The following is a 27,161-nucleotide window of genomic DNA, read 5'->3' as shown; positions in this document are numbered from 1 at the left end:
CCCTCTCCTGCTCCGGGTCTTTCTTCAGGGGTCCTCTCTTCAGGGCCAAAGAGAAGCTCCTCCCAAAATGAAAGTGACCTGTGTATTGATTGGGGCGGGGGGGGGGCGGTTTCCAGGTGTATACAGCTTTCAAAACTCACTTATGCTTCTCACGGGTGTAGTTTATATTATATGCCGCAGTAAAGTTTGTTTTGTTTTAAAAAATGGGCTGCAGGGCCTCCCCGGTGGCGCAGCGGTTGAGCGCTGGGTTGCGAAGCTGCCCCCAGCCTCTGCAGCGCCGGTTCGATCCCCGGCTGCTCCCCGGCCACCGGAGGAGGGTCCCACATGGCACGCAGACCTCCCCTGCCGCCCGCTGCTCCCCTCAGCAGTGTACTTCGGTCCTTCTGCCTGCTCTGCTCCCCGCTCTGGCTCTGGTGAATTCTCTCACCCTCCCGCGCTTCTGACTGTACCCAGTGCATGTATCAAACAAACAAACAAATAAATAAATAAAACATGCCTTAATAAAAAAAAAAATTAAAAAAAAAATGGGCTGCAGAGCATTTAGTACAAGTGTCTGTGGTCGTGTTTCTGTATGTGGGATTAAGATATATCCCATTTGCAAAGTTAGGACAATGAAGTAATAAATGGTGATCTTTCTGAGTAAGGAGTTTTATCACTCAGCAAGATTCCAGCTTAGTATTTTGTGAGAGCATGGTCTGTTTCTCATGACGTAATTCTCAAGCATGTGGGGCAGTTTTTTAAACCTCCATTGACTCATTGTTCATTTTGTTTGCACTTCTCTGCTGAGGTGTTTTTATGTCTTTGAGTCATAAGGTGGTTGTGCAGCGGAAGACTATGGAGGAGAATGTTGGCTCCGTGTACTAGTTTCTAGGTTCTGTGCGCTTGTGGTTTAAATTGGGGATGATCTGTAGAGCTGTGAGATGCTTCTGTTTGGTCTCTAAAAACCAGATTGTGTAACTTGACCTTCTCCCCAGTACTTGTTTTGGGTGCGTCATTGGCCTGCGACAGGGCCCACTTCTGGCCTTGCAGGTTGGGGGCTCTGCCGTTGGTCTTGTGAGCTGTGACATTCGCGCCCGAGGGCCTCCTGTGACGTCTGCCAACGCCCACCAAGCCACGCTGGGACCACATGTGGTGTTGCCTTCCATCCCACAGCTGGCCCCCACTCTGTGCTGATGGCCTGTTTCTCTGCCCCAGGGGACCATCAGTGTGGGCATCGATGCCACTGACCTTTTTGATCGCTATGAGGAGGAGTACGAAGATGTGTCCGGAAGTGGCCTTCCGCAGATTGAAATCAACAAGATGCACATATCCCAGTCCATCGAGGTAAAGGGGCACCCTCCTGGGGGCAGGTCAGGGAACAAGGCACGACGGGCAGCTGGCCACGTCCACTCAGGCTCGCCTCATCTCTATTTATGAAAGTGCTGCAGTTAGCCACTAGAGAAAAGGTAGAAGCACTGCGGTCACGGCCTTGATGGTGACTGCTCGGCCGACACGCCTGGCAGGAGTTCCAGAGCCCTCAGCCTGCCAGGTCTCGGGGCTCACACTCGTGCTAGTGGTCATGTCTGGGAGACGCAGAAGCCCAAGGTCGGGGTGACTTTAGGAGAGAAAGCAGACCTCGGGGGTGACGCCATGACACCCCCCGGGGTGCACGCTGTTTGGAGGGGCAGGGTCTGGCCTTCCCGGAGGGTGACTTTATAGCAAGTCTGTGCTGTGTGTCCTCAGATGCATCAGTCTAGAACCTGACATCCTGCCCTGGGGAAACTCGCCCCTCTGGGTGCTTGGGGAGTCTGTACAGCTGTAGGAAGGCTGTCGGGTCCCTTTCCTAACACCTGTGGCGAGAAAGGGCAGATAGGCCAGGTGTCCGCAAGGAAAGCACCTGGTGATGTGCCTGCAGGCCGGCGCCGCAGTGCCTGAGGTGCCAGTGCATTTGCAATGGCGGTGTTGAGGGTGCTGGGGCAGCTGCACTCAGGCCTTGTGCTTCTGGCGCATGTCACGCTGCTCTCCTGTGCTTTCCTGTGCCTCGGTGCCTTTGTTACCAACAAGTGTCATTTCCAGGCACCTCTGACAGCTACGGACACAGCCATCCTTTCTGGAAGCCTGTCAACCCAGAACGGGAACGGAGGGGGCTCCATCAACTTCGCACTCAGGCGGGTCACTTCTGCGAAGGGGTGGGGAGAGGTGAGTGTCACCCGGCTGCCTGGGGCCTCTTCTCTGAACACTCGTACTCTAGAAGCTAAACCCTCCGTGAGGGGCTGTCCCCATGAGAAAGCCATTCTCATGTCTAAGGAGTCCTGAGTCAGCCAAGCTCAGGGTTAGGGTAGAACAAGATTTCCTGGAGATGCCAACTTCTGGAAATCGAGCCTCCAGAAACTCAGCAGTTTATTCCCTTTAAGCAAAAACCTGTCGGCTTTTCCCTTTTTCCTGCACGACTCAGAAGGCGGTGCCTGTGGGATGCACTGGCCCACTCACTGGAGGTCATTTAGCAGCCTGTTCTGCTGCGCAAATGGAGCTGCATCCAATTAATATTGAAGAGTTGCCTTGAAAGTCACTCAGACTGGTAAATGAGGCAGCTAGGGCGGCTGACTTCCAAGGCTGAGTGCAGAACCACTGATGGGTTTCCCATTAGATCCCTGAGAACCATCTCCAGTCGCCCATGAGGCCGCCCGACAGAGAAGCCAAATGCCGGGGGACAGGGCCGGGCCCCCCGGCTCCCCCACAGGCACTGGCCTCTGCGCAGGCTGGGGCAGGCAGAGGCCAGCTCTGACCCAAGCCAGGGGCAGTCCGCGTTGTCTTTGAGAGATCCTTCCTGCTCCGTGCCGCCTTTGCACCCGGAAGTCGCCTTCTGCCCTCGGCAAAGGCTCGCCTAAGATACGAGAATCCTCACCCCGTACTTTCAGAGCCTGGTGCAGGCCGGAGCATTGGACTCAGTGCAAGAATCGTAACCTCAGGGACATACCAAGACCTGGGAGGCTGCTCTTTGATACCCCACCATTAATACTTTTCTTGTTCTCTTTTGAGCAGCTTGAATTTGGAGCTGGGGATCTGCAGGGCCCTTTATTTGGCCTCAAGCTGTTCCGTAATCTCACACCAAGATGGTAAATACAAAGAGATAAGTCCTCTCCGATGGTCTCTGTGGGTTGGGAGAACAGAACCTGCGTGTTCTGCCTGTCCAGGTCGTCTGAGTGGCCGGGTCTGCCCCCCAGGCTGCTGAGCACAGGTCTGCAGCCCTGGCGTGGGGCCTGGCCCTGCCGCGTTGCAGGGGTGCTGGGTCAGCTCTGCCTCTGTCCTGCCCGGCCAGCTCTGGCCTGTGTGGTCAGCAGTGCCCTCCAGGTGGGGGGAGCCATATCTGTGAAATACCTGTGACCTCTGGGTGGGTCCTCGTCCCAGCAAAAGTACATGTCCATGCTCTGAAAAGGACTGGGATCAGCAGAGAGGAGGCTGGTCGGGAGACAGCCCGGCCATCAGACAGGGTCCACGTGCTGCGGCCCAGAGCCCTCCCCGTCTGCGGGATGGACGGGTTGTGGTTCTAGGAAAGACCAAATGCTTTGCTGCCGGCCCCAACTGCCGAAGCCAAAGTGCAAAGGACAGGAATTGAACCTGTATATGCACTGTCATTATGAGATTTGCTGGCAGGCTTGAGAAGGGCTAAGCATCCTGCACCTCCTCTCTCACCACTGCTGGCAGGGAGTTAGACAGAGACAGTCTGCTATCAGCGAGCGGGCTTTCTCTCCATGCTTGACAACTTCTGGGTGCCCCGTCTCCCCGGCAGCTCCCCTGCATACTGGCATCTGGATTTAGAGCACTTCACTCCTGGGGTAGCTGAGTCTCTGGCAAAAATGACGTCCATTACTCTCCCAGGCACTTCCAGGACTGGGAAGCTCGCTCAGAGCTCACAGGTCATAGGTCAAACTGTGCACGTGCAGATTCCTAAACTGTGCGGTGCCCTAGTCACCCCTCCCTGTCAGTGTTGATCCTGGATCTGCCTGGAGCATCACAGCTTGGGATTGGCCCCTATAGTGCTGGTTCCTGCCCCCACCCCAGACTGACTGGCCTGGGTCCTCAAGAGGGCCCTGGGCACCCAGGTCGTGGTGAAGACTGCACACACATAGGAGACCCTTCCACAGGGAAGCCAAGTGGCCCTTACATTCTGGCTGCATCTGTCCTTTGCAGGTCTAGAAGTTGAATTTTGTCAGTGCCCAGAGTAGATCAGATCTGAGAACGCAGCCCTCTAAGCAAGGGTGCCAGCTCGTTGCTGCAGGCCATCTGCTCTTCACACACCCACATCCGAGGCCTGGTGTCTGCAAGTCCAAGCTAGTGACCAGAAGGTCGGCTGCTGAGTGGATGAACTCACCCCACGGGTGGTTCTCCATGTGGTACCTGCCTCGCCAGTCTCCTAGTCTGTCTGTCCAAGTCTTTCTGCTCTCTGGCAAAGAAGGAATCTCATTCTTCATATTTGAATTGTTGTAAATATCAGCCTGTAACTGGAAATTCTGGGGTGACATTTAGCTCTTCCTTCTTGCCTCCCCTGACCCCAGTGTGGCTAAAGCACAAAAATGTAGCTATTAACCAGTGCCACTTGAGTAGGAGGTAAGAGAAGAGACGGGAGGAAGGCGTTAACGCAGCATTCATTTGGAAAGTGCTTGCTGGAAGTGTGTTGGGTAAAAGCAGTGTGACCAGAGTTACAATATTTATGGCTGTTTTTAATAGCAAAAGCAGAGCTTAGAAAGGAAAGAACCTAATCCAGGCAATGGACTGAATCGGGGTGTTGACTAGAGGCACCTGTTCGCTCACCTGCACCACCTTGCCTGCAGTGGTGTGGATGCCTGCCGCTGAAGTGAAATACCCCTTTCAACCAGAAGATGGGGCTGACTCCCTGGGAACAAGCCTCAGGCCCGGCCGGGAACAGTTTCCTGGACCAGCTTCTCTAAGCTTCAGCTCACAGGTGTGGGCAGCCTCAGAGATGTGCTGACGCCCAGACCCCCACCCAGAAATCCACCCACAGTCTGGGTGGGCCTGCGTGTGTGGCTCTGAAAATGTGGCGTCAGAGTCGCCTCTTAACAGGCCCATGGCACCACACCTGGGCCTTCGGGGCGGGCCCGTCAGCATCAGGTCCAGCTGTGATCAGCTCTGTGCAGCCCCCAGGAGCCCCAGGAGGTTCTGACCTGCTTCAGGATTGGCTCTCCCAGCTTGGGAACGCAGGCTTAACATGGGGCCTGCTGCTCTGGTGGGGGTGTGGGGCCTGGAAAGATCCCACAGGCCCCCCTGCAGGTGGGAACCTGGTCTCCCTGCCGGGAGCTGGCCAGGCCTGGCCGGAAGGGAGGACGAGGGGGTGCTGAGCCAGGTGTCACCCAGGACCCTCTCCGTCTGTGCCCCCAGCTTTGTGACGACAAACTGTGCCCTGCAGTTTTCGTCCCGCGGCATCCGGCCCGGCCTCACCACCGTGCTCGCCCGCAACCTGGACAAGAACACCGTGGGCTACCTGCAGTGGCGGTGGGGCACCCAGTCGGCCATGCACACGAGCATCGTCCGGGACACCAAGACCAGCCACTTCACCGTGGCCCTGCAGGTGGGCCCCCCACGCGGCCCTGCCCAAGCCCAGGTGCCCGTGGCCCAGAGGAGCAGGCCGAGCGCCCCCGGGGAAGTGACGTGCTGCTGTCCCGGGCTCCCGGCGCTGGGGCCCAAAGTGCTAGGCACAGTGCCTTCCTGTCCCGGGGTGGGAGAGGCCGAGACCCACGTGGCCGGGCACAGGGCACCCTCCTCTGCTTGCCCACAGCTGTCCCATGGGTGCAGGAGCCGCTCTGCACAAGTCCTGTGTGTTGTGAGTTGGAAAGCGGGGCTTTTAGGTGAACTCTCCCCTGGTGAAGTACTGGTGGCAGCCTGGTCTCCCCGCGCTTGCTGCGCCTGTCCGTGAGCCCTGCCGGAGAGGCCCTGCCTCCTCCCCGGGCTCGGGACTAGCCCGCCTCCCCTGCCCTGTCTTCTCAGCTTGGGATCCCTCACTCCTTCGCACTGATCAGCTATCAGCACAAATTCCAAGACGACGAGCAGACGCGCGTGAAAGGCTCTCTCAAGTAAGTGCTGGCCCGCCCGCCCGGAGCGCACCTGCGTGGAGCCGCCCTGCTCACACGCCCCAGCCCGGGAAAGCCGGGTCCCGTGGCAGAACTGAATCTTGGGGAGGGGAGGCCCGGAAAAGGACCCGGCCTGTGCCCCACTAAGGGGTGGGGGTGCTGCCAGCGTGCTGCTCACTGCCCCCCGCTCCCTCCCCTGCAGGGCGGGCTTCTTCGGGACGGTGGTGGAGTACGGAGCAGAGAGGAAGATCTCCAGGCACAGCGTCTTGGGCGCGGCCGTCAGCGTTGGCGTCCCGCAGGGCGTTTCTCTCAAAGTCAAGTAAGCTGAGTCCACCCGGGATCTCCTGGGCATGTGCAAAGGGCAGGCTGTCCGCGGTCCCCGAGGCAGCAAGGTCGGAGTCTGTTTAGGAGCTTCCGCATGCCCTCCGCCCTCCCTCAGGGCCTGACGCACCACAGGTGCCCCACGCACCCCTCTGCCTCACTCCGGCCGTACGCCAAGCGCCATCTTGTTTGTGTCCACAGGCCTGCCCGCAGGGCACAGCCTTTTCTCTGGCCAGGCCTTCCTTCCCGCCCTCAGCCCCTCGGCGCAAGGTTCCCGGGCTTGTTCTGCATTCACCTGGCTGGCAGGTGGCTTCTAAATGGTGGTGTCACCGGAAGGCCGGGTTCTCTCTGTCCAGCTCGCTCCCCCAGTGGGCTCATCGAGCCCAAGGTTTCTGGGACCCTTGTGCCTTGGTGACCTCATGTTTATAGCTCTGCCCTGGCCGCCGACCTCCGGCTTCTGTGTCCAGCTCCCCTCCCGAATCTTTTCCTGGGTCTCTAACAGCATCTCACGCGTCACAGCTCCGCCCCAGCCCGCCCCCTGGACTCACAGGCCCTTCCACGCGTGCTCCCCGCAGCCTCACCCTTCCCTGCAGATGGGGACGCGGTCCTTCCCGTCCTGTCCAGAAGCTTCGTGTTCCCCTTGACAGCTCCGTTTCCCGCATCGCCCATTTAAGGTGTCCCTGAGGCCTCTCAGCTCCACTCTGGCCGCCAGTCTTTTGGGGAGTATAGCATAAGCTCCTGGACAGGAAGTCCCCTGCAGCGCCAGCCAGGTCAGGATGACGGACAGCCTGTGTCGGAAATGACAGCTTCTCTGACCGCAAGCGGGGAGGGCGCTCTGCCAGCTGCTGAGAAAGGCGTGCCCAGGTCTCCGCTGGCTGCGGAACCGATTCTTCCTTTGCCACATCTGCTTCCTGTGCTTTCCCTCAATAAGCCTCTTTCTCTGACGTCTCTTATCTGATGGGACTGTGGCGCCCCCGCCATTCGCTTTGCGATTCCAGCTCACCTCTCTCCGCCTTGCGTGCTCGGCCTGTCTCTGGGTGTGGGTTCACTGACGGCAGGCGGTGGACGTGGCGTTTACGGCCTCATGACCCTCGTGTGCCTTTCCTTTTGTTAGCGGGGGTGTGGGGTGCGGTGACACCCAAGGTGACAGTGGGACAGTTGGATTGGGCCCGCTGCTTTGTGACTTGTTTTCTGTTCCCTTCTAGCGTTTCGTTCCTCTGACACTCACCTTCTGCAGCCTTTTATATTGTTTTTAACCTTCTGTTTTATTTTTTTTAATTTTCTGTTTTAATTTTCTGCTGACTTCTTAGCTGTGCTTCTTTGCAATCCTTTGTTTTAGTGGTTGCTCTAGAGAATACAGTGCTAACCTTTCATTGCTAATGTTTTATTAATTCATGTAAAACGGAGGGGCCTCGCCTGCCCCCTATCCCCACCCAGGTCCCTTATGTTGCAATTGTGTGTTACCCCATCGGCATATATTATAATCCCCCCATGGTGTTAAAAGTTTGTCTGCAAATAGTCATATGTGTTGTAAAAAATTTAAAGGGGGAAGTATTATGTTTTACTGACTTTTTTTATTAAAAAGATTTATTTATGCATACAAGAGCTGGGGTACAGGCCAGAGATGTGGGGGGGTAAGAGGATTCACCAGAGACAGAGTGGGGAGTAGAACGGGCAGATCCACTGAAATGCACTGCTAAGGGGAGCAGTGGGGAGACAGGAGAGGTCTGCTGTGCCCTGTGGGTAGCTCCCTGGCCGGGGATCGAACTCAGACTGCAGTGGCTGCAGATAGCTTCATAGTGCTGAGACTTAACCCCTTGCACCAGCAGGGAAGCCTGTGTTTTACCCACTTTTTAAAGAACCATTTCCAGTGTTCCTTATTCCTTTCTAAAAATCCAAGTGTCCTTGTGGGATAAGTTCTTTACCCTATAGAACTTGCTTTAGCTTTTCTTGCAGTGTGGTGTTTATTCGCCCTTCCTTCTGCTTCCATACTGTGTTAATATACCGTCTTATCTGCATGGTTCTCCCAGCGCCTCTCCATTCTGGCTCCAGTCCTCCTGCTGGCCAGTGCCTGCGAGGCTGTTCCCACACCTGGGCCGCGTGCACAGTGTAGCCGTGGGACAGACTGGCCAGCAGGAGACGCTCTGCAGAAGCTCCTCGGCATGCTGACTTTGGAATCTTTGCAAGCCTCTTCCCGACAGATCCCCGTGGACAGCACTGTGCCTGTCTGCAGGGTCCCTGGGGGCGTGTCCGCTCTGGCTCATGAGTTTGCACTCCTCCTGCTTGGCAGGCCTGCTTTGCCCAGGAGGGCAGCAGGCAGCGGGGCCTTCCTCATAACAGACACCAAGGCAGTGGGCACACTCGGGAAGAGGGACCCAGCAAGGAGCGTGGCTGGTGACCCCGGCTGGCCTCTGGGCCCCACGGCAGATGCTGTGTGCAGAGGCCTCCTTGGGGCCGTCGCCTCCTCCAGGAAGCCTGGCTCACACTGGGCATGGTACTCGCTTTTGCTTCCAGGTTAAACAGGGCCAGTCAGACTTACTTCTTCCCCATCCACCTGACGGACCAGCTCCTGCCCAGCGCCGTGTTCTACGCCACCGTGGGGCCCCTCGTCGTCTACTTTGCTATGCACCGCCTCATCATCAAGCCGTACCTGAGGGCTCAGAAAGAAAAGTGAGTTCACTGGACACTCAGTGTCTCAGTTTCTCGTTTTGAAGTGGGGGCAATGGTGGTCGCCCCTGACCGTGGGTCACTAGGAGTATCGGATGCACGGGGCCGGCTTGGCGTGGGCTCACCTGTGAGCTGCTCCAGGTGACGGCCGCTGGCAGCGCCGCTAAATGCAGACTGCGACCACGAGAAGCAAAACGCTTTCCCTTTTACCGTTCCGACCGTTTCTTGTCCTGGCACTGCGTTGGGGAATGGATTTGGAGTTCTTCGTGGGGGCCTGTGTTAACTGCAGAAGTCTCAGAGATGTGACCTATTGGGGTGTTTTGTAGACAGTCCATCAGGGCCCAGCATTAACCCTGGGCAGTGGCTGGGGCCTGCTGCAGCCTAATAATCTCATTAACAAACCACTGAGCTGAGCAGCTGTAGGCGCCGGAACCCCCTCCGGCCTTGCAGTCACTGGGCTCCATCCCGGTTCTCCCGGAGGCTTAGGCTTGGAACAGGCGGGTGTGTGCGGCCCGTCTCCCCAGGCAGTTGCTCTGTCCGCACAAAAGTGTCCTGTAGCAGTCCTCCCTGCAAGCCTGCCCTCCTGCCCCCCAAGATTCCTGTCAGCTACAGTCTTTTTTTTTTTTTTTTTAAGATTTATTGATTTATTTATTTATACAAGCACTGGGTACAGTCAGAAGCGCGGGAAGGTGAGAGAATTCACCAGAGTCAGAGCGGGGAACAGAACAGGCAGGCAGACGGATGGATGGACGGACAGAGGACATTGCTGAGGGGAGCAGCGGGCGGCAGGAGAGGTCTGCGCGCCATGCGGGACCCTCCTCCGGTGGCCGGGGAGCAGCCGGGGATCGAACCGGCGCCACAGAGGCCGCGGGCAGCTTCGCAACCCAGCGCTCAACCGCTGCGCCACCGGGGAGGCCCCAGCTACAGTCTTTACGGGGGCTGGCGAGGGAGAGCCATCTCAGCACCAGCCGCTCAGGCCTGTGTTAAGCAGATTTGCTTGGAAATATATTTCAAGTTCCAGAACTGGAAAGCCATCGGCTCACAGACTGCGGGCTGGGCGCTGTCCAGCGCGGGCCGGGCACTCGGCTCACACAAGGCTTGTATCCTTGCCTCAGGGAGTTGGAAAAGCAGAGGGAAAGCACAGCCACCGACATTCTACAGAAGAAACAGGAAGCAGAAGCCGCCGTAAGTGCCGCCTCTGCCGCCTGGACCCCCATCCCCGTGGCCTGTCCCTCCACACCCACAGCGTCCGCCTGTCCAGTCCATGCTCCCCCCGGCGGGCGGGGAAAGGCCACACATCGCGGAGCGGCTCCAGGGCCTTGGGTCCGGCCTCCTCTTGCCCCATGTCCCTTCAGTCTGCGCATTGCCTGCGGCGGCAGTGCTTGGGCGCGGCATTTGGCTGGAGTCGCGCAGTAATTCCCCTCAAAAGGCGTAAACAAAGTGCTTTGGGAGGCGGTGGGTACTGTCCTCCCTCCCTTCAAGCGATGTAAGAGGACAGATCTCGAGGATGAGTAAGGGGGGTGCTGTGGGCCCCTTGGGGGACAGGGAGGCCTGAAATACCCCCATGTGGCTGTGGCCTCTGAACCGAGAGGTGGAACAGGTGGGGCCCGGCGCCATGTCTCCTCCTTGGCAGGTGCGGTTGATGCAAGAATCTGTCCGAAGAATAATCGAGGCAGAGGAGTCCAGAATGGGTGAGAAGGCGTGGCTCCCCCTGTGGGGGTGGGCATGTGGTCTCAGCTGCCCACCTGTCCTGCGGCCCAGCTTTTGGGGGACAGGGAGGGCCTGTCCCTGCTGACCCAGCCCTCCCTCAGGGCTCATCATCGTGAATGCCTGGTATGGGAAATTTGTCAACGACAAGAGCAGGAAGAGCGAGAAGGTGAAGGTGATTGACGTCACGGTGCCCCTGCAGTGCCTGGTGAAGGACTCGAAGCTCATCCTCACAGAAGCCTCCAAGGTACAGTGCTGCCAGGCCCACAGCAAAGGCTTCTGGGGTAGGGTCAGCCCAGCCCCTCAGAGTGGCCCTCAGTGCCACCCTGGCTGCCCAGCCCCAGGCCGGCCACACTGGAGCCAGTCCCTCCGGCACATCCGGCCTCCACTCCTCAGTGGCCGGTGGTGTCTGCCTGGTGCTAGCGCAAAGCACGCCGGCCTTGTGCTGCTCAGTCTGCTTCCCCTCGCCTTGTTGCGAGCGAGCCAGCGGGAGGTCACCTGACCTGTGCACTTTCAAGACCCACACTGGCCTGGTCACCACACCTGTGCACTTTCAAGACCCACACTGGGTATGGCCAGTCAAGGCTGTTCAAGTGCAGAGTAGCTCGGGTTCGAGGCCTCCTGGCTCCCTGCAGAAGTCTCTGGGGGTCTCTGCTTCCTGGCGGGGGCTTTGGTGAGGACAGAGGTGACTCTGTGTAGCTAGAGGGACATCTAGGGCTACCTGAGCGGCTTTTTTTTAAGATTTTTTTTTATTTATTTATACAAGCACTGGGTACAGTCAGAAGCGCGGGAGGGTGAGAGGATTCACCAGAGCCAGAGCAGGAAACAGAACAGGCAGACTGACGAAACACACTGCTGAGGGGAGCAGTGGGTGGCAGGAGAGGTCTGTGCGCCATGTGGGACCCTCGCCCGGCGGCCAGGGATCAAACCGGTGCTGCAGAGGCTGCGGGCAGCTTCGCAGCCCAGCGGCTCAACCGCTGCGCCACCAGGGGAGGCCCTTACCTGAGCAGCTTTTTGACATTCTCACACCTGCGTCTCTGAGCTCCCAAGTTTGCCCCCGTCGTGAGCAGCTCCTGAGGGGAAGTCCAGGCCCTTCCCGACAGTGCAGGTGGTGAAACCCCACAAATCACCTTCCAATTAATGGTCTGTTCTGACAGGCGGGGCTGCCCGGCTTTTACGACCCATGTGTGGGGGAGGAGAAGAACCTGAAAGTGCTGTACCAGTTCCGGGGCGTCCTGCACCAGGTGATGGCGCAGGACGGCGAGGCCCTCCGGATACCCAAGCAGTGTGAGTAGCGGCCCCTTTGTGAGAAACAGCGGTGCTTCGACCCCCAGATTCTTCCCGTCCACAGCTCACAGGATTGACACAGACGGATAAACTGCTCTGGCCCCTTGGGACCAGGGACATCAAGGGTGGGGGTGACAGCCACCACGTGCCCTCCTGTCCGCCTGGGGTTAGGGCCCCAGCTGCCCTCGGGCCTGCTGGGAGGTCTGGAGGGATCGGCCCTCCCCAAGGGAAACTTTAGCGAGCCAGGTGCGGGAAGCCGCCCCTGGGGTAATGCATGCTGAGCCGACTCAGCGGCTGTTTTTGTTCCAGAACCGGTGGTTCTGGGTGGGTTGGGCTCCCTCCACAGGCCAGGCCGAAGCTGAGCCTCTGAAGTAGAAAGCGGCGGGGAAACAGTGGTGCTTTGACCCATAGATTCTTTCCTTCCACAGCTCACAGGATTGACACAGACGGATAAACTGCTTCAGAAACCAGATTAAAAAGAGGCTGCGAAAAATCTTCCTGGGATTCTACAAATTTGGAAGCAGGGGAAAAACCCAGATATCAGATGTGTTTCTATTATCCCTCTAGAAGGTGGCGCCGTGTCATTACATGAAGGGACACACAGCCCCACGTGTGGGTGCTGTGGGAGGGCCAAGGCCGCCCCGCCTGGACCAGACTAGGCGCCGGGTCTGCCCTCCCCAGGATGGTGCCCCTGGAGGGAAGGACGCCTCGGCCCTCCAGGCGCTCGCACAAGCCGACTGCAGCCACCGGCCGCTCCCGGTCTGTCCTGAGGTATTTATGGAAACCCCACCCTCACGCACAGGACTGTGAACCACCCCTGAAGCCCACGCCGAACCTGGAACCGGAGCAGGGAGGCAGGCTTCTCCCGAGCAGGGGTCTCCGGCCCGGTGAGCTTCCTGAAGCCTCCTCCTCCTGCCGAAATGTTACTAAGTGAATCTGGAGAGGATTGTGTGGGTTTATAAATCTGCTTTTTATCTGAGAATGAATGGTTCTGGAAGTCAGTCTCTTTTTTCCCCTCCCAGAACTTCTCAAATCATTCCACAGCACCGGGCCTGGGCAGAGTGGTGTCCCTCCCTTTCCTCTCCCCGGCCACACAGCACCGCCTGGGCCACCCCCAAGAACGCAGGGCTGCAGGAGCGGCCCCCCCGGTGCAGGGGAAGCGCGCGCGATGAGAGGTGAAGGGGCCAGGGGTCCCAGCTCCCAGACTGGCCTCTGCCTCGCTTGGTGTGGCCAGCAGGTGGCGTTGCCACCCCCACAGCCTGTGGCCCCAGGCCCTGCTCTCAACCCTCCACCTTCACAAGCCTCTTCCACGGAGGTGGGGCTGTCAGGAGCCCACCACCTCGGAGCCGCCTGGTGTGGCCTCACTTTCCTGGTGAGCAGAGGGCCCTGGTGGGCCGCTGTCCTGCCAGCCCCGCAGCCTCCTCACTGGTCCTGCTGTCAGAGTCAGCTCCTCTGGTCTCGGGAAAGGCCCAGTTGCCCAGTTCTGTGATACTTAGGACCCGCCCGGAGCCCACTCTGAAGGGGGTTGTGCGCGCAAGCCTGACAGGACTGCAGTGCATGCCCACCACGCCGGCCTCTTCTGGGCCCCCAGGCTGCTCCTGTTTGGAAGACTGTACGGAAGGCGCCTCGCCCCACAATAAACCTTTCCTGGACACTGGACGGCGTGTGTAATGCATCTGGGTTCGCCGCAAGGATGAGGAAAGTGCCCCTCATTGGCGCTGTCGCGGCCAGGCCTGGGAGGAACAGCCTCGCCGGGCCGGCCCCTCCACTCGGTGCGGTGTAGGCGGCAGGGCTGGGTTTTCATTTGCTCTTGGAAGCACTGAAGCCAGATACTTCCGTAGTCGGAGGTGTCGGCCCAGGCCCGGTCCGGCCTTCGCAGCAGAGACCCTGGGCTCCGCCCCCACCCGCGGTCAGTGAGGCGGCGGCCTGCGCCTAGGAGACGCTTTATTTAAAAGTTGTTCGCTCACACAGGCCCTGTAAGGAGGCTCCTCACACTAAGTGCCGCTGTGCTCCCCCTCAGGTGTGGTGGGCGTGGGGGTGACCCCACCCTCCAAGTCAGCCCCTGGACCCAGCTGCCCCTCAGGAAACGTGCTTCCTCCCCTCTGGGGGAGCCGTGGCCAGCTTCACTCAGGACACTCGGGATGGGGGCGCTCGCCCCCCACAGTGGTGACAGGACACCAGGGCCAGCCCTCCCCCCAGAGACAGGACCGCCATGCCCACAGCCTCCCCTCCCGCTGACCTCCGCGGAGGCGACAGCAGGCTTCTCGCCAGGGGGCAGGACTGAGGTGTCCAGCCATGGCCCAGCCAACACCACTGCCTGCCCTCCAGGGGCTCCCAGAAATCCCAGCTGACGGGCTCAGCTCCGCTGCTCAGGCCGCGGCCTGGCCTGGAGTCCCGGCCTGGCCTGGAGTCCCGGCTGCCCAGCCCTGTGGGCGCGGAGGCGGCTGCACATCCTCTGCATCACCAGCCTCTGGGCTTTCAAGCGCTTTCGAAGCTTCTCGTTTTCCTTCAGCGTCAGGAAGAGCTTTTTTTTTAGGGCATCCAAGTCCAAAAGGGCGTAGCTGTGATCAGGCGGCTGCGTGGGGAGGGGTGGCCTCAGTCCTGGGGGGCTGGCTGGCTGACCGGGGGCCTTGGCTGCTTCCGGCCCGTGTGGCAGGACCTGAGGACAGAGGTGGGAACGAGTAAGGCGCCAAAGGCCGGGGCCCGCAAGGGGCTGCTCAGCCGGGAGCTCATGTCAGCAGCCTGGCCCGGGCAGGCAGCAGGGCCCACATCACAGCTCGCCTGAGACCCCAGGGGGCCTGAGGCACGGCTGCAGGCAGGCATCATTGGGAAGCCCTGGACTCTGGCCACGTCCCATGGTGCTCTGGGCGTGGGCAGCAACTCCATCTCGAGCGAACCCTGCGGTGCTGAGACCGGCCGAGCCCGGCCACCTTCGGCCCTGGCCGGCACCTACCTGCCTCCCGGGCTCGCTGGTGTTTGGTGGCAGCTGAAGTGCTCCGAGCGCGGCGTCCATCGTCCTCCCTGGGCCCAACTCCCCGGCCTCCGTTGCCAGGAGGACCTGAGAACCGGGGCAGAAGCGGGAAGCTGAGCGCAGGCCCCGGAGCCCTGCAGTCCTTGCGCATCCCTGGCGAGCCGCCGTCCGGGGGCAGCTACAGCCAGGACCAGCCCAGGCCGGGGGCAGGACCGCGGCCAGACTTGCGACAACCGCCCTTGTTTGCTAAGACAGGAGGAAGCGGGCAGGGGAGACTTCTGCTTTTCCTCCTCCCGGAAGCCTGGATTCTGAGCAAAGCAGCAAACCCCCGCCGGCCACCTGGCTCAGCAGCTGCGGCCGCCGCGACAAGTGACGGCGAGCACTCACCTTTCCTTCCTCGGAGCTGGCATTTCCGGCCCCGCCAGCAGGGTCTGTGTTCTCCCTCACCAGCTGCAAGAGACATGGCACTGCTGTGGCCTGGCTGAGAAGCGCAGGGCCTGCTGTCAGGCCAGCCTGCTGGGGGTGCCCAGCCGGCCCTGGTCTCCGCCGTGGCGGAGGGGCCCACGAGGCCAAGGACCTAAGTCACACGAGGCACCCCCAGGGCACACGGGAGGTGCCCAATGGGCGGCAGCCACACACATCAGACTCGGAGTCTGGACACAAAGGAGGGGCCACAAATGCCCCCCAGTCGTCAAACCCATCTCTGAACTGAGGGACAAACGTTTCGCCATTAACAAGTGGCCGCGAGCAAACAACTCTCCCTGGCACGCGTGGGGCTGGCGCTACCCTGAGGCAGCAGGTTCTGGATCGGCTGTCGAGCTGCTCACCCACCCCGACACGCACCCAGTGAGCAACACCCTCCCCTCCGTGGAGCGCTCACGGTCAGCGTCTTACACAAAAAGTCGGAACTTTACAAGCACGTAAGCTAGACGCCCAGGAAGGCGCCAGTGCCTTCCACGATGAAAACAAAACATCATCGGTGCCGGGTGTGGGGGCTCACGCGTGACGGCATCGCTGCCCTCTCGAGCCTATGCTGGGCGGGGAGCCCACCGAGCAGGACGGTGGGGAGCCCGGGCCGGACAACGTGAGCAGGTGGGAAGGGCCAGAGTGGAGGCCCGAGGCGGACGGCCACTCTGAGGCCCTGTGCACACCGCTGCGGCAGCCCCGCTTGCCAGTAAAACCCAAACCGCACAGGCAGCTGTCCACTGGGTCCCCCCACCCCCGGCCGATGCCCACGGGGCGCGGGCTCCCTCCAGGGCTCCACCCACGTCGTCCTACGCCTGGACGGACCTCAGTAGGGCCGTCGGGTGCACAGCGGTGGCACGCTTGGCCACCCGCCACCCGCTCCAGAGCCCTGGCTGGCTAGGGGAAGGCGGCCTGAGTGCCACTCAGCGGAGCCCCCGGCTCCAAGTCCTCACCGCGTGGCCGGGGGCGAGACTCCCGCCGGAGAGACGTGGGAGGCCCAGGCCCCGCACACGCCGTCAGCTGTTGGGCAGCGTCGGGCTGTGAGGCCTGGTTAGTTTTTAACGTGTCTCTAAGTCTCAGCTTCCCTAAAGCGGCGCGCACGGGCAGCCGGGGGCCGGGCACCGGAGGCTTGGCAGGGCCGCCCTCGCTGTCCCGGATCTCCGCCTCGGCCATCCCCGCTCGGGCCCCCCCCCGCCCCCTGTGCCGGGTGGGGAAGGCGCGGGCGGCGCCCACCTGCCCGGGCTCCTGGAAGGCGAACACGGTGGGCACGGCGTTGAGCTTCAGGTTCTTGCGGTTCCCGAAGGCGCTGAAGCACTCGGGGCGGAAGTGCTCGGAGCAGATGACCGTGTGCTGCTTGGGCTGGAAGTTGCCCCGGCCGATGTTCAGCACCCACTCCTTCAGCAGCTCCGGGCGGCTCAGCGGGAACCTGGGGGCCCAAGGAAGCGTGCGAGGGGGTCAGCAGAGCCGGACCCCGCACTTCAGGGTCTGCAGGGACTTCCTCCTCGCAGTGCCGGGCCGGACAGCTGGGAGGATTCAGTCACCTCCGCCAGCCACACCCCACTTCCAGGCGCCCTGTCGGGGCTGTCAAGGGCACCTCCAAGGAAACCCAAGACCGGGAGCGTGACAGGAGCAGCCTTGCCAGGGGCGCCTTCACCTGCTCCTCCCGGAGTCTTCTACAGGGGGCCCCTGTGCTAAGGGGGTGGGGGTAAGTCCCGCCTCCTGGAGCCCGCATTCCAGCACAGGAGGCGGCGGTGAACCGCACAGGTGCACTGTCAGCACAAAGAGCAGGACGTGGTCAGGGACGGTCCCCCAAAGGTGACATTTGAGCGGAGGCTGCAGGAAGGGGAACAGGAGGAAGGGCCCAAGCAAAGGCACCGTGACAGCAGCCGGAGCGGACGGGCCGGGCTGGGCCAGGCTGGCGGGCCTTGGGCCACTGGGAAGTCCCTGGAGGCTCTGGGCAGAGGAGACACATCAAGTGCACCCCAGCTGCTCCTCCACTGTCCCCAGCCTCCCGCCCGGCCTCAGCCCCGGGGGGTGGACAGGAGTGGTCGCGCGGGGGCAGACCTGGTGATGACTTTGAAAGCTCACCAGCAGACGGTGAAATAAAGGAGTCCCAGGTACTGAGGGGGGCGGGCAGGCTGCAGGAGGGGCAGGTTGGGGTTCTGAAGCTTGGTTTTATATGTTAGGTGTTAAATTTGAGGTGCTTCGTAGATGCCCTTCTAGAAGTGCTGGAATGGACGGGCAGGGAGACACCCCTGCCTGGAGATGCCAAAGTGGGACCCCGCGTAAGGTGGCAACGCCGGGGCCCACGCCCTCAAGTGCTCCACGTCTACCCTCGGAAATGAGAAGGATCCAGCAAAGGAGACGGACGAGAAGGGGCGCAGGACAAAGGCTGGCAGGAGGCCAAGGAGCCAGGACGAAGTGTCCCGAGGTCAGTGGCTGCAGAGGTGGATTCAGAGCACAGGACGCAGCATGTGGCGTCACGCGTGGCCACTGGAGACGCAAGAGTTCTCTGGTGGCTGACTGAAGGGGGTTCCAGAAAGAACCCGAGACAAACCCACTCCCAGGCGTGTCAATGCACCGCAAGTTTCCCAGCAAAACCACACAGAGCCACGTGCTTGTAACGCCTCCAGCAGCACCCACGTGCCCCTCAACTGGAGCACAAACCACCCGGTTCCGTGGAGCACCACACAGGCCCGGGGAGGGCCGGGCTGCTGCGGGCACAGGGCACAAGGGTGCCTGAGACAGGAGCAGGACAGCGTGAGACTGCCCCCGGGAAAGCGTTCTGGGAAGTAGCCCTCGGGGTGTGGGAGCAGGGACCGCAGGGAGGGGTTGTGGGGGGTCCCCCGGGGTTGGGGACATTCGCGGTCTCACACAGGGTGTTCTCTGCTACACTGGCTGGGGGCTTACAACTCCGCACACTTCCAAGAAAGTGCCAGTGGGGGTACGGGGGTGAGGCCGTGAGCATGCCCTGGGGTCCCGCCCGAGATGCCCTGGGGTCCCGCCCGAGATGCCCTGGGGTCCCTCCTGAGAAGCCCTGGGGTCCCTCCTGAGATGCCCTGGGGTCCCGCCTGAGATGCCCTGGGGTCCCGCCTGAGATGCCCTGGGGTCCCGCCTGAGAAGCCCTGGGGTCCCTCCTGAGAAGCCCTGGGGTCCCTCCTGAGAAGCCCTGGGGTCCCTCCTGAGATGCCCTGGGGTCCCGCCTGAGATGCCCTGGGGTCCCGCCTGAGAAGCCCTGGGGTCCCGCCTGAGAAGCCCTGGGGTCCCGCCTGAGAAGCCCTGGGGTCCCGCCTGAGAAGCCCTGGGGTCCCGCCGCAGGGCACAGACAACAAGCGGGCGCCATCCGGCCGGGCCTGAGGACAAGCTCCCGGGCAGGGGCCGTCCCCTCCGCCCAGACCCGGCGCCCTGGGCGCTGGGAAGGGGTCTTGGGACTAGGGGGGCAGGCCAACCCCCCCGGGCAGCCCCGAATCTCGCCGCGACAGCCGGGGCCGCCCGTGCCCCCGACACGCCCCACCGCGCTCCGCGGCAGCCGCGGGGCCTCGGCGCGCAGGGGCGCGGCGACCGGGCCGGGGCGCGGCGCGGGGCGGGGCGGGGCGCGGGGGCTGGACGCGCACGCCCCGCGGCGGGGCCCGGCGAGGCCCGAGAGCGCGGCGGGGCCGCCCGCCGCCCGCGCCCGCCCGCCCGCCCCGGCGCCCAGGCCGGCCGGCCGTCCTCCGCTCCGGCCTCGGGCTCCGGCGGGGGCGGCCGGTCGGCCGGGGAGGCGCCCCGCGGGCCCCGCGCTCACCGGTGGAAGGTGAGCTGCTTCCGGCGGCTGCTGTAGCGGTTGCAGCACTGGCGCGCCGCGCACGACTTCGGCATCTCGCCGCGGGCCGGCTGCCCCCAACAAAGATGGCGGCGGCGGGGCGGGCCGGGCCCGGCCGGGCCTGCGCGGGCGCTGGGGCGGGGGCGGGACCTGGCCGCGTCGGGGGCGGGGCGAGGGGGGGCGGGCCGGACCTGCGCGGGCGCTGGGGCGGGGGCGTGGCCTGGCCGCGCCGGGGGCGGGGCGAGGGCGGGGCGGGCCGGACTGCGCGGGCGCTGGGGCGGGGGCGGGGCCTCGGACCCCGGAGCTGGACGCCAGCCCGGCCCTGCTCCACTGCCAGCTCCTCTGGCGGTCACGGCGACCCGCGTCGCTCAGAGTGGGACGGGTTCCAGGGTGCCACGTCAAGGGGTGCTCTGGGCCCCGACTCAGACCCCAAGCTCTAATCCGGGCCTCCGGTGCCAGTTTCACCCCAGTTCGCTGAAAGCTGCTCACCCTACTCCCTTGCTCGGGAGACCCCAAGATTCACACCGGAGGGCTTGGCTTTGGACAACTGGAAACCCGAGGAGGCTCAAGGCCCCATTCAGCCAGCGGCTTCAGACTCTAGAGGCTACACAGGTTCTGGCGGGAGGCGGCCCTGGGTGACCACTATTTGGTCGCTAATCAGAGCTAGGCAGACACCAGGCTCAGACTCGGGGGACCCTGGCAGTGTAAGGGGGCAGCAAGAGCACCCCAGAGAAATTCAGTTCTGGGTTTGCAGAATCTCAGGCTGCAGCTGTTCCAAAACAGGTTAAACATGGGGTTTAAGCTGATCCACCACCGCTGAGGACTGTGAAAGCCATTCACGCCTATTCAGACTGCGGTTTCTGGAGAACTTACTATAGAAAACTTAGATTAAGGGCTGCGGGCATTTTTCACCCTGCTAAACTTCAAGCTCTCACGTCAGGTGCTCATCTGATCACGGTCTGGGGAGGTGACAGGAGAACCGTCCAACTGTCCTTCAGCACAGAGTACAAGCACCCAAGCTAGACAAGAACCTCAAAGTAGCAATATATTTATTTACAAAATATACAGTTTCACAGAAACAGCTTCGCTTTATACACATAAACTTTGTAATTACACAGAACCATGTAAACGGTGTTAAGTGTCTGGCCTGGCCAAAGCCAATGGGAGGGGCTTGCAAAGGGGGTGACACAACAGCTCTCCCTCCCCTCACTTCATTAGTCACCCACCAGGAGCCCCTGAATGGGCCAAGGGTCAGCCTACTATGGGGAAGGGAGCTGATCGCAGCCGCCCAGCTCAATCTTAACAAAACCAAGGTGTCCTGACTTCAGGACACCACCCACAGGGTAGATGTGTTAGAATAACAAAAAGGAAAGGGAAGAACAGAAACCGAGATGAACATGGAAGCCTTCCAGAGGCATCGCCAGGCGGCGGGCCCCCCAAGACACAGCCATCGCCGGGCTGGCGGCTCCGCACTAAAATCACGCACCTTGAACACACTTTTAAAACCTTGAGCGTTTAGAAGAAAAAAAAAAAGTAAAAACCCTTTGGAACTTTGGCTATTCTCATGTTGAAGACACTGGACAGGCCATGGCAAGGGGCAAATCTTTGGCAAATTCCTCCCTACTCTTCCTGGCTGTTCGCCCTGGTCAGAGCCGGCTGTGGTCCGGGGGGAAGGTGGTTCCTCAGCCAGCTTCTCCCCGTTCTCCTCCACGGCAGTTTCTCCCTTGGGGATCTTCATCATAAACGAGGTTTCAGAAACTATTTCTATTTTTGTGTTAATATTAGCAACAGAATCAAAAATAAAATTGGAGGGGAAAAAAAAGTAGTTGGCTGGTCAAGCATGAAAGACACTAGACAAACTTGGCCTCTGGCCCCTCAAACCCCCCCGGGCCCGGCCGGGACATGGCGGGTGCAGCGCCCCAGGGAGAGCGGGGGTCCAGCCTGGCATTCTTCCCTCGCCATGCTCTGTAAGAACAACACTCCCGGAAAACACACGCCGCCACTCACCCGACAGAAAACAATTTTGAGAACAAGTATCTGAACTGGGGAAGAGCGATGGCGACCTTGAAGCAGCACAAAGCCCTGGTCTCCCGCCAACCCCAGAACCACCTGTGTCCAGGGCATACCGTCCTGGCAGAGCCCTGCGGGGGCTTCTCCGGGCGGGGCTGCCGGGGGCCACCCGGGTCAGGGTCAGACTAGGGCTCTGAAGAACTCTGCACAGTTCCAGGCCAATGTTACCTGACCTCCCCCTCGCCAGCTCAAACCAGACACAGCCTTCCTGCCAGCCGTACCCGTGCCCCGTGGAACCAGCAGGCCAGCCTGAATGGGGACTGGGGGAGCAAGAATCCGCAGAGAGACCTTCGATGTTCAGCCTGACGGAGAGGAACTCATGCCCGAGCCCGCGCGGCCTCGCCTGCTCCTGGGCAGCGGCACGAGAGGAAGAGACCGCAGCTGCCACCTTGCTTGCCCGGGCCAGCAGGGCTCTTACACCAGCCGGAGAGGAAGGGCACCCAGGCAGAGACCTGCCCACACTTTTGGCTATTATCGTGCAAAAAGACAGGTTTTTACATCGTGCAAAACAGGAAACAGTTATGAGCACAGGGCTCCGCGACCCCCGTTCCAAGAGGAGCGGCCACATCCTGTCCCTTTGAACAAATGGAGGGAAACCCAGGGCGAACTGGCCAAGCCGCCGCCCCGGGGCGCCCCACTCAGGGGGAGATGTGAGGACCCCAGCAGGGCGCCCCCAGGAGGCGGGAAGCGGGCGGCCCAGCAGGGGGCAGCTGGAACCGGCTGTGCAGACACTTACGGCAGGAGACTTACACTCGGGGACGCGCGCGCGGGGGCTGTTCCGACGCGCCGGGGACACGGACTCTCTCCCCCCTACACCGCGGAGGCAGGTGTCACAGCGGCCCGGCCTCCCCCCCGGCCAGTGGAGCCAGAATTCACGGTGCCACCTACCCCGCTTTCGGGGGAACTGACCCACCGCGGCGGGGCGCCTCCGCTGCAGAGAACGGCGCCGGCAGCGGCTGTGGCCAACGGAGACTTTATTCAGTCACTGCTATGTACAGTTCCGACGCGGACGGCCGGTCCTTGGCTTAGGCACCTGAATGGCGGGGTCTGCCTGCACCGCGGCGGGGGGTTCTGTGCTCGACTCGGAGGGGCCGAGGAACACCGGGTCCCTCCCGACACCTCGAGCGCCAGCTGTCAGTCCAGAAACAGCTTCCGGGAGCCCATCCGGGACCGGTTAGAGCGGCGGATGTCGAACTTGGAGTCCCGGCACTTCTGGCAGACGAACACTTCCGGCACGTTGGACTTCCGGATCTTGGCGCAGGACAGGTGAATCCAGGTGTGGCACTCGTTGCACTCGATCATGGGGCGGCCCGCGAACGGCTTCATGCAGAAGCAGGTCACGAGGTCCCAAGAGTCGTCATCTGCGAGGAGAGAAACATCAAGACCAGGGCAAAGCTTCCCAGGACCCGCCCCCCCCCCCATCAGGATCCCCTTCCCCTCGGGAAAGCCCCCGTCCCAGGGGACAGACAGCTGCGCTGAGGTGACACCTGACCCCAGCGCGCAGAGCCCGCCCTCCTGAAAACCAGCGACGCCACCGGGGGACCCGCTGCCGCTGAGCTCCCCGGCTCCCTTCTCCGGGTCTCGGCGCAGCCTGGCTGCGCGCGCCCTTCGAAACACCACGCCCGCCTGCCCCGACCTTTCTCCAGCAAGGGCGGGAGCCTCTGCTGTCGCTCCAGCCACACCGGGCTGGCCCGGGGAGCGCCCACCTGAGTCCACCATGATGTCCTCGTCGTTGCCGGTGCTGTCCTCGTCCCGGAACACCACCTGCTTCCCCTGCCGGACGATAGTCCGTTTGCCTTCAGTCTTTATCTCTGTGACCTGATCAGGTGACACGGTGGCGCAAGAGCCGCTGGAAGGAGTGTCGGAGTCCCAGCCGGAGCAGGGGTCGCCCGGGGCCTGGGGGAGACCCTGCAGCGGGGGACTCGTGGGGGTCTGCACGTAAGGATCGGCAGCTTCCAGCTTGAGCAGACTCCCCATGTACCCCTCCTTCCCCTCGCTGTCCCTCCGCTTCCTCTTCTTCTTCTTCTTCAGCTTGTCGGTCTTTCTGTCCAGCAGGAAGTTGCTGGGCTTGGGCCGCGGCAGCAGGCCGGGCTGCAGGTGGCCGAAGCAGCGGTCGGAGACGGGCAGGGGCACCGCGGAGGGGATGTCCGGGAAGCCGGCCTCCCAGCCATCGCTGTCGACCGTCCCGGCGGTGCTGTTGGCGGGGCTGGGGCTGCTCCTCAAGGGGAGCTCCTGGAAGGACAGAGGCGAGGCGCTGAGCCCCCACTCAGGCAGACCCCCAGCCACGGGCCTGCGCCCTTCCCTCTTGGTGTCCTCAGGAGTCGGGGGGACCCTGCCCCGCAGCCCAGCACTAAGTCAAGGCTCAGGAAGCACCTGCGAGAAGGGCCTCCAATCTCCCCACTGCCAAGTCCCCCCCACTTCACTGGTACTCCCAAAAGACATGCAATATTTTTAATTAAATGAATATAAATCAACTCTGCGCTCAGAGCTGATTTGACAGAGTTTCCTGACACTTCAAAAAAAAAAACTGGAAACTTCCCAAAATACTGCTAAACCCCCGCAGGGAGGCAGCGACCCGCAGCCAGGAGCGGACTCCGGCCCGAAACCACCCGGGCGTCCCGCTTGCAGAATGCCAGCCGCCCGGCACAGGCAGCGCCCTCCGCCCGCCGGGGGCGGGAGAAACACCAGGTCCCCTTCCTTCAGCCTCACCCGAGATGGAGACGAGCACCTGCCGCTGTCCCCGCCCGCCTGGAGCAGGGAAGGTGGAACCCCACGTGCTACACGAGACTTGGGCCACGCCGCTCGCGGCGTCCCAGCAGGCAGGCTCCTGGGGCAGGGCAGTGCGGAGGCACCGGGCCGGGAGGGGCACCCCAGGCACTGCCACTGCTGGGCGCGGCCCAGGGCAGGGGGTGCGCCCCAGTGCCCCGTTTCTATCTTCAAAATGGGGACAAGGAACAGCACCTCCCTCCTCAGAGGCCAAGGAGAGCGGCGGGGCAGGATTTAAAGCCGGCAGAGCTCCAGGCACAGGTAAACCCCAGGTGCTCCTGAAGCCCCCCCTAAGCACCCCCCAGGAGCCGCAGAAACCACCCCCAGGCCTCCCAGCCTCCCAGAGAGTCCCCCCGCCCGCCGCGGGGAGGGAGGGTTACCTCCTTCGGGTAGGGGATGTAGCCCGCGTAGGCCAAGACGAAGGTGCAGAACTTGTTGAAATCCTCCACCGTGCGGCGCCTCTTGCAGCTGGGGGAGTACTCCTGCCGGGAGGCGGGGTGCGGGGGTGAGGGGCGCTCGAGGGGGGCAAACTCAACCGCGCAGCGCCGAAGGGCGCCCAGGACCGGGTCACCCCCGTCCAGGCCCGCGGGGCAGGAGCGCCACGGCCCCGCGTTTCCTCAGCCGCGCCGGGGCTCCAGGAGCCAGGTCTGCGGGCGCCCCACTTTGGGGACGGGCGCCGCGGCTGAGCCGAAGCTCTTTACGCGATCCCCAGGCCAACCGCTGCCGCCCCGGCTCTGAGGCCGGACCCGCGCCCCGCCCCCGCGGCTCGCCCCCAGGGCGGCCCTTCCCCGGCCGCCAGCCGCCCCTGCCCCCCCCCCCCCGCCCCGCACCCAAGGGTGCCCCCGCGGCCGCCTCCCGCGCTGAGCCAGCGCCGGGCCCGGCCCCGCTCGGCCGGGGACGCCGGGGGCGGGCGGGGGGGGGGTCTTTCCGGGGCGCCCTCCGAGGCGGCGGGAGGGCGGCGCCCCGACGGCCCGGGGGCGACAGCAACGCGCCCCGCCCGGGTCCAGGCCCCGCCCGCCCCCCCACCTGCGGCCCCGGGCCGCCCCCGCGGGGCACGCGAGGGGGCGCGGGTGGGCCCGGCCTGGCCCTCCGGGCGCGGCGGCGCGCTGGGGGCGCTGGGGGCTCCCGGACCGGGCCGGGTCCAGCGCGCGGCCCGCGGCTCTGGCCCCCGCCCCGCCCGCCCGCCGGGGGAGGGACGGGGACGCCGGCCCGGCCGCAACTCCCGGGAAGAACTTTCCCCCGCGGGGCCCGGCTCTCGGGCGGGGGGACCCGCGCCCCGCGGCAGCAGATGGCGGCGCGGCCCCCGCGGAAGCCGCCCCCCGACCCTCGACCCCGGAAGGCGCGGGGCCCGCCGCGGGGGGCGCGGGAGGCCGGCGGGCCGGGCCGGGCCTGCGACCCCGGGGCGGCGGCGGCGATCGGGCGCGGCCCCCCCACACCGGCCCCGGGCCGCGCCGGGCGGGGGGCGCGGGGGGCGGCCGGAGCCGCGGCCGAGACCCGGAGGGCGGGGGGGCGGGGCGAGCGGGCGCGGGCGGGGGGCGGGGGCCGAGGGAGGCGCCCGCGCGGGGGCGGCGGACCCGCCTCGGGGCCCCGCGGGGGGTGGGGACCCCCGGGACCAGCCCCCCGCAGCCCGTGGCGCGGGGGGCGCGGGGGGCGCGGGGGGCGCGGGCGGGCGGGCGGGCGGCCGGGGCGGGGGCGCCGGGGCGGGCGCGGGGGCGCGGGAGGCCGCCGCGGCGAGGCCGGCGGGGCGCGGGGCGCGGGCCGCGGGGGGCGGGGCCGGCGGGGGGCGCGGGTGGGGGAGGGGCGCGGGCGGCGGCGGGGCCGGGGCCGGGGCCGGGGCCGGGGCCGGGGCCGGGGCCGGGCGGGGTGGGCGGGGGCGATCGGGCGCAGCCCGCACTCACCTCCGGGTGGAAGGCGGCGGCGCAGGAGCCGGAGTCCATGTTCGGGCGGGGGGCGGGGGGCGGCGCCGCGGGTGCAGGCCCGGGGGGCGGCGCGGGGCGCGGGGCGCGGGCGGGGGGCGCCGGCGGCCGCGCGGGGCGAGGCGGGCCCGAGGGGTCCCCGCGGCCGGAGGTGACGGGCGGCGCGGCGTGTCGCGCCCCGGGCTCTGTGCGCGCGGGCCGGCGGCCGGGGCCGAGCAGCGCGGGCGGTGCAGCTCCGCGGCCGGCGCGGCGGGAGAGGCGCTGCGGGGGGCGGCGGCGGCGGCGGCGAGCGGGAACCCGACCGGCTCCCCGACCTGACGCCCAGTTCGGCTCGTGTCTCGGGAGGGAGGGCGGGAGGGCCGCGAGGGCTGTCGGGAAATGTAGTCTGGGGGCGACGGCGGCCGTCGGCGAGGGGGCGTGGCCACTGGCCGGGCGAGGGGCATTGTGGGAGCGGTAGTCCGCGGCCTCGCCGCGGAGGCACACGAAGGCCGCCCCGAGGACTCCAGCCCCCATAGCGCACCGCGGCGGCCGCCGGGCCCGTGGAGGTGGTGTCTCCGCGACTTGAGGCCGCCGGGGCGGGGGAGGTGCGGGGGTCGCGCTGGCTCGGCCGTGGGGGAGGGGCGGCCTGAGGGGCGCCCCCGCGCTGTGTCCGGGGGCGGGGGCGGGGGCGGGGGCGGGGGCGGGGGCGGGGGTCGCCCCGGCGGGTGGAGGCGGGGCTGGCGGCCTTGGGCGGGGAGGGCGGCGGCTGCTCGCGCCTCCTCTTTCTCCTTCGGGACTTGGGGTTCGTCGCCCTTTGTGGGGTTCGTCGCCCGGCGGCCGGGCGGGAGCGGGGCGGCGAGCGCTGACGTCGCGGCGCCCCCCGCTCGGCTCCCCGCGCCTCGGCCGGGCGCAGCGGGCGTGTTTCGCGGCCGGGGGCTCGGGCGGCGGCTGCCGCCGAACGGGGCTCGCGCCGCGGGGCTGGACCTGGTGTCGGGGGACCCACTCGGGGTGTCGGGGCGCCGCGTTTTTAAAAACCCGGCCTCTCTCGGTAGGGTGGAGCGGCTTGCTTAGCTTCTTTTCCATTTTCTCCCCGACCTCGCGGCGCCCGCGCACCCGCCCTTTGGTTGGGTTACTCCCCAGAGCCG

At 64.0% G+C, this 27,161-nt stretch overlaps 3 protein-coding genes across 3 annotated transcripts in view; 1 reads left to right on the top strand and 2 right to left on the bottom strand.

Moving 5' to 3' along the window:
* The window catches only part of DNAJC11 (DnaJ heat shock protein family (Hsp40) member C11), a gene marked incomplete at its 3' end in the record, with an annotated part of 40,898 nt that extends 28,761 nt beyond the window's left edge, over positions 1-12,137 (top strand). Inside the window, exons 5-16 of the mRNA XM_084242710.1 lie at positions 1,195-1,323; positions 2,056-2,178; positions 3,022-3,095; positions 5,377-5,566; positions 5,983-6,068; positions 6,268-6,384; positions 8,901-9,056; positions 10,169-10,238; positions 10,687-10,744; positions 10,865-11,007; positions 11,918-12,047; positions 12,112-12,137. Coding sequence (XP_084098836.1) covers positions 1,195-1,323; positions 2,056-2,178; positions 3,022-3,095; positions 5,377-5,566; positions 5,983-6,068; positions 6,268-6,384; positions 8,901-9,056; positions 10,169-10,238; positions 10,687-10,744; positions 10,865-11,007; positions 11,918-12,047; positions 12,112-12,137 — 1,302 coding nt within the window. The remainder of the gene's footprint in view (positions 1-1,194; positions 1,324-2,055; positions 2,179-3,021; positions 3,096-5,376; positions 5,567-5,982; positions 6,069-6,267; positions 6,385-8,900; positions 9,057-10,168; positions 10,239-10,686; positions 10,745-10,864; positions 11,008-11,917; positions 12,048-12,111) is intronic.
* A 1,976-nt stretch (positions 12,138-14,113) lies between these two features.
* THAP3 (THAP domain containing 3) lies at positions 14,114-19,341 on the bottom strand (the record flags this gene model as incomplete). The annotated part of the gene is made up of 3 exons (XM_084241999.1): positions 14,114-14,706; positions 16,717-16,909; positions 19,268-19,341. 3 exons carry the CDS (start codon positions 19,339-19,341, stop codon positions 14,404-14,406), a joined length of 570 nt encoding a protein of 189 aa, XP_084098125.1. The 3' UTR covers positions 14,114-14,403.
* Positions 19,342-22,489: 3,148 nt separating this feature from the next.
* Positions 22,490-26,058, bottom strand: PHF13 (PHD finger protein 13; the record flags this gene model as incomplete). Its single annotated transcript, XM_084241845.1, has 4 exons — positions 22,490-22,716; positions 23,062-23,587; positions 24,502-24,603; positions 26,020-26,058. 4 exons carry the CDS (start codon positions 26,056-26,058, stop codon positions 22,490-22,492), a joined length of 894 nt encoding a protein of 297 aa, XP_084097971.1.
* Between the last annotated feature and the right edge of the window lie 1,103 nt (positions 26,059-27,161).

The sequence above is a fragment of the Talpa europaea genome (assembly GCF_964194135.1).
Source record: "Talpa europaea genome assembly, chromosome: 9".
Taxonomy (NCBI): domain Eukaryota; kingdom Metazoa; phylum Chordata; class Mammalia; order Eulipotyphla; family Talpidae; genus Talpa; species Talpa europaea.
This window is presented reverse-complemented; position numbering and strand designations above follow the sequence as displayed.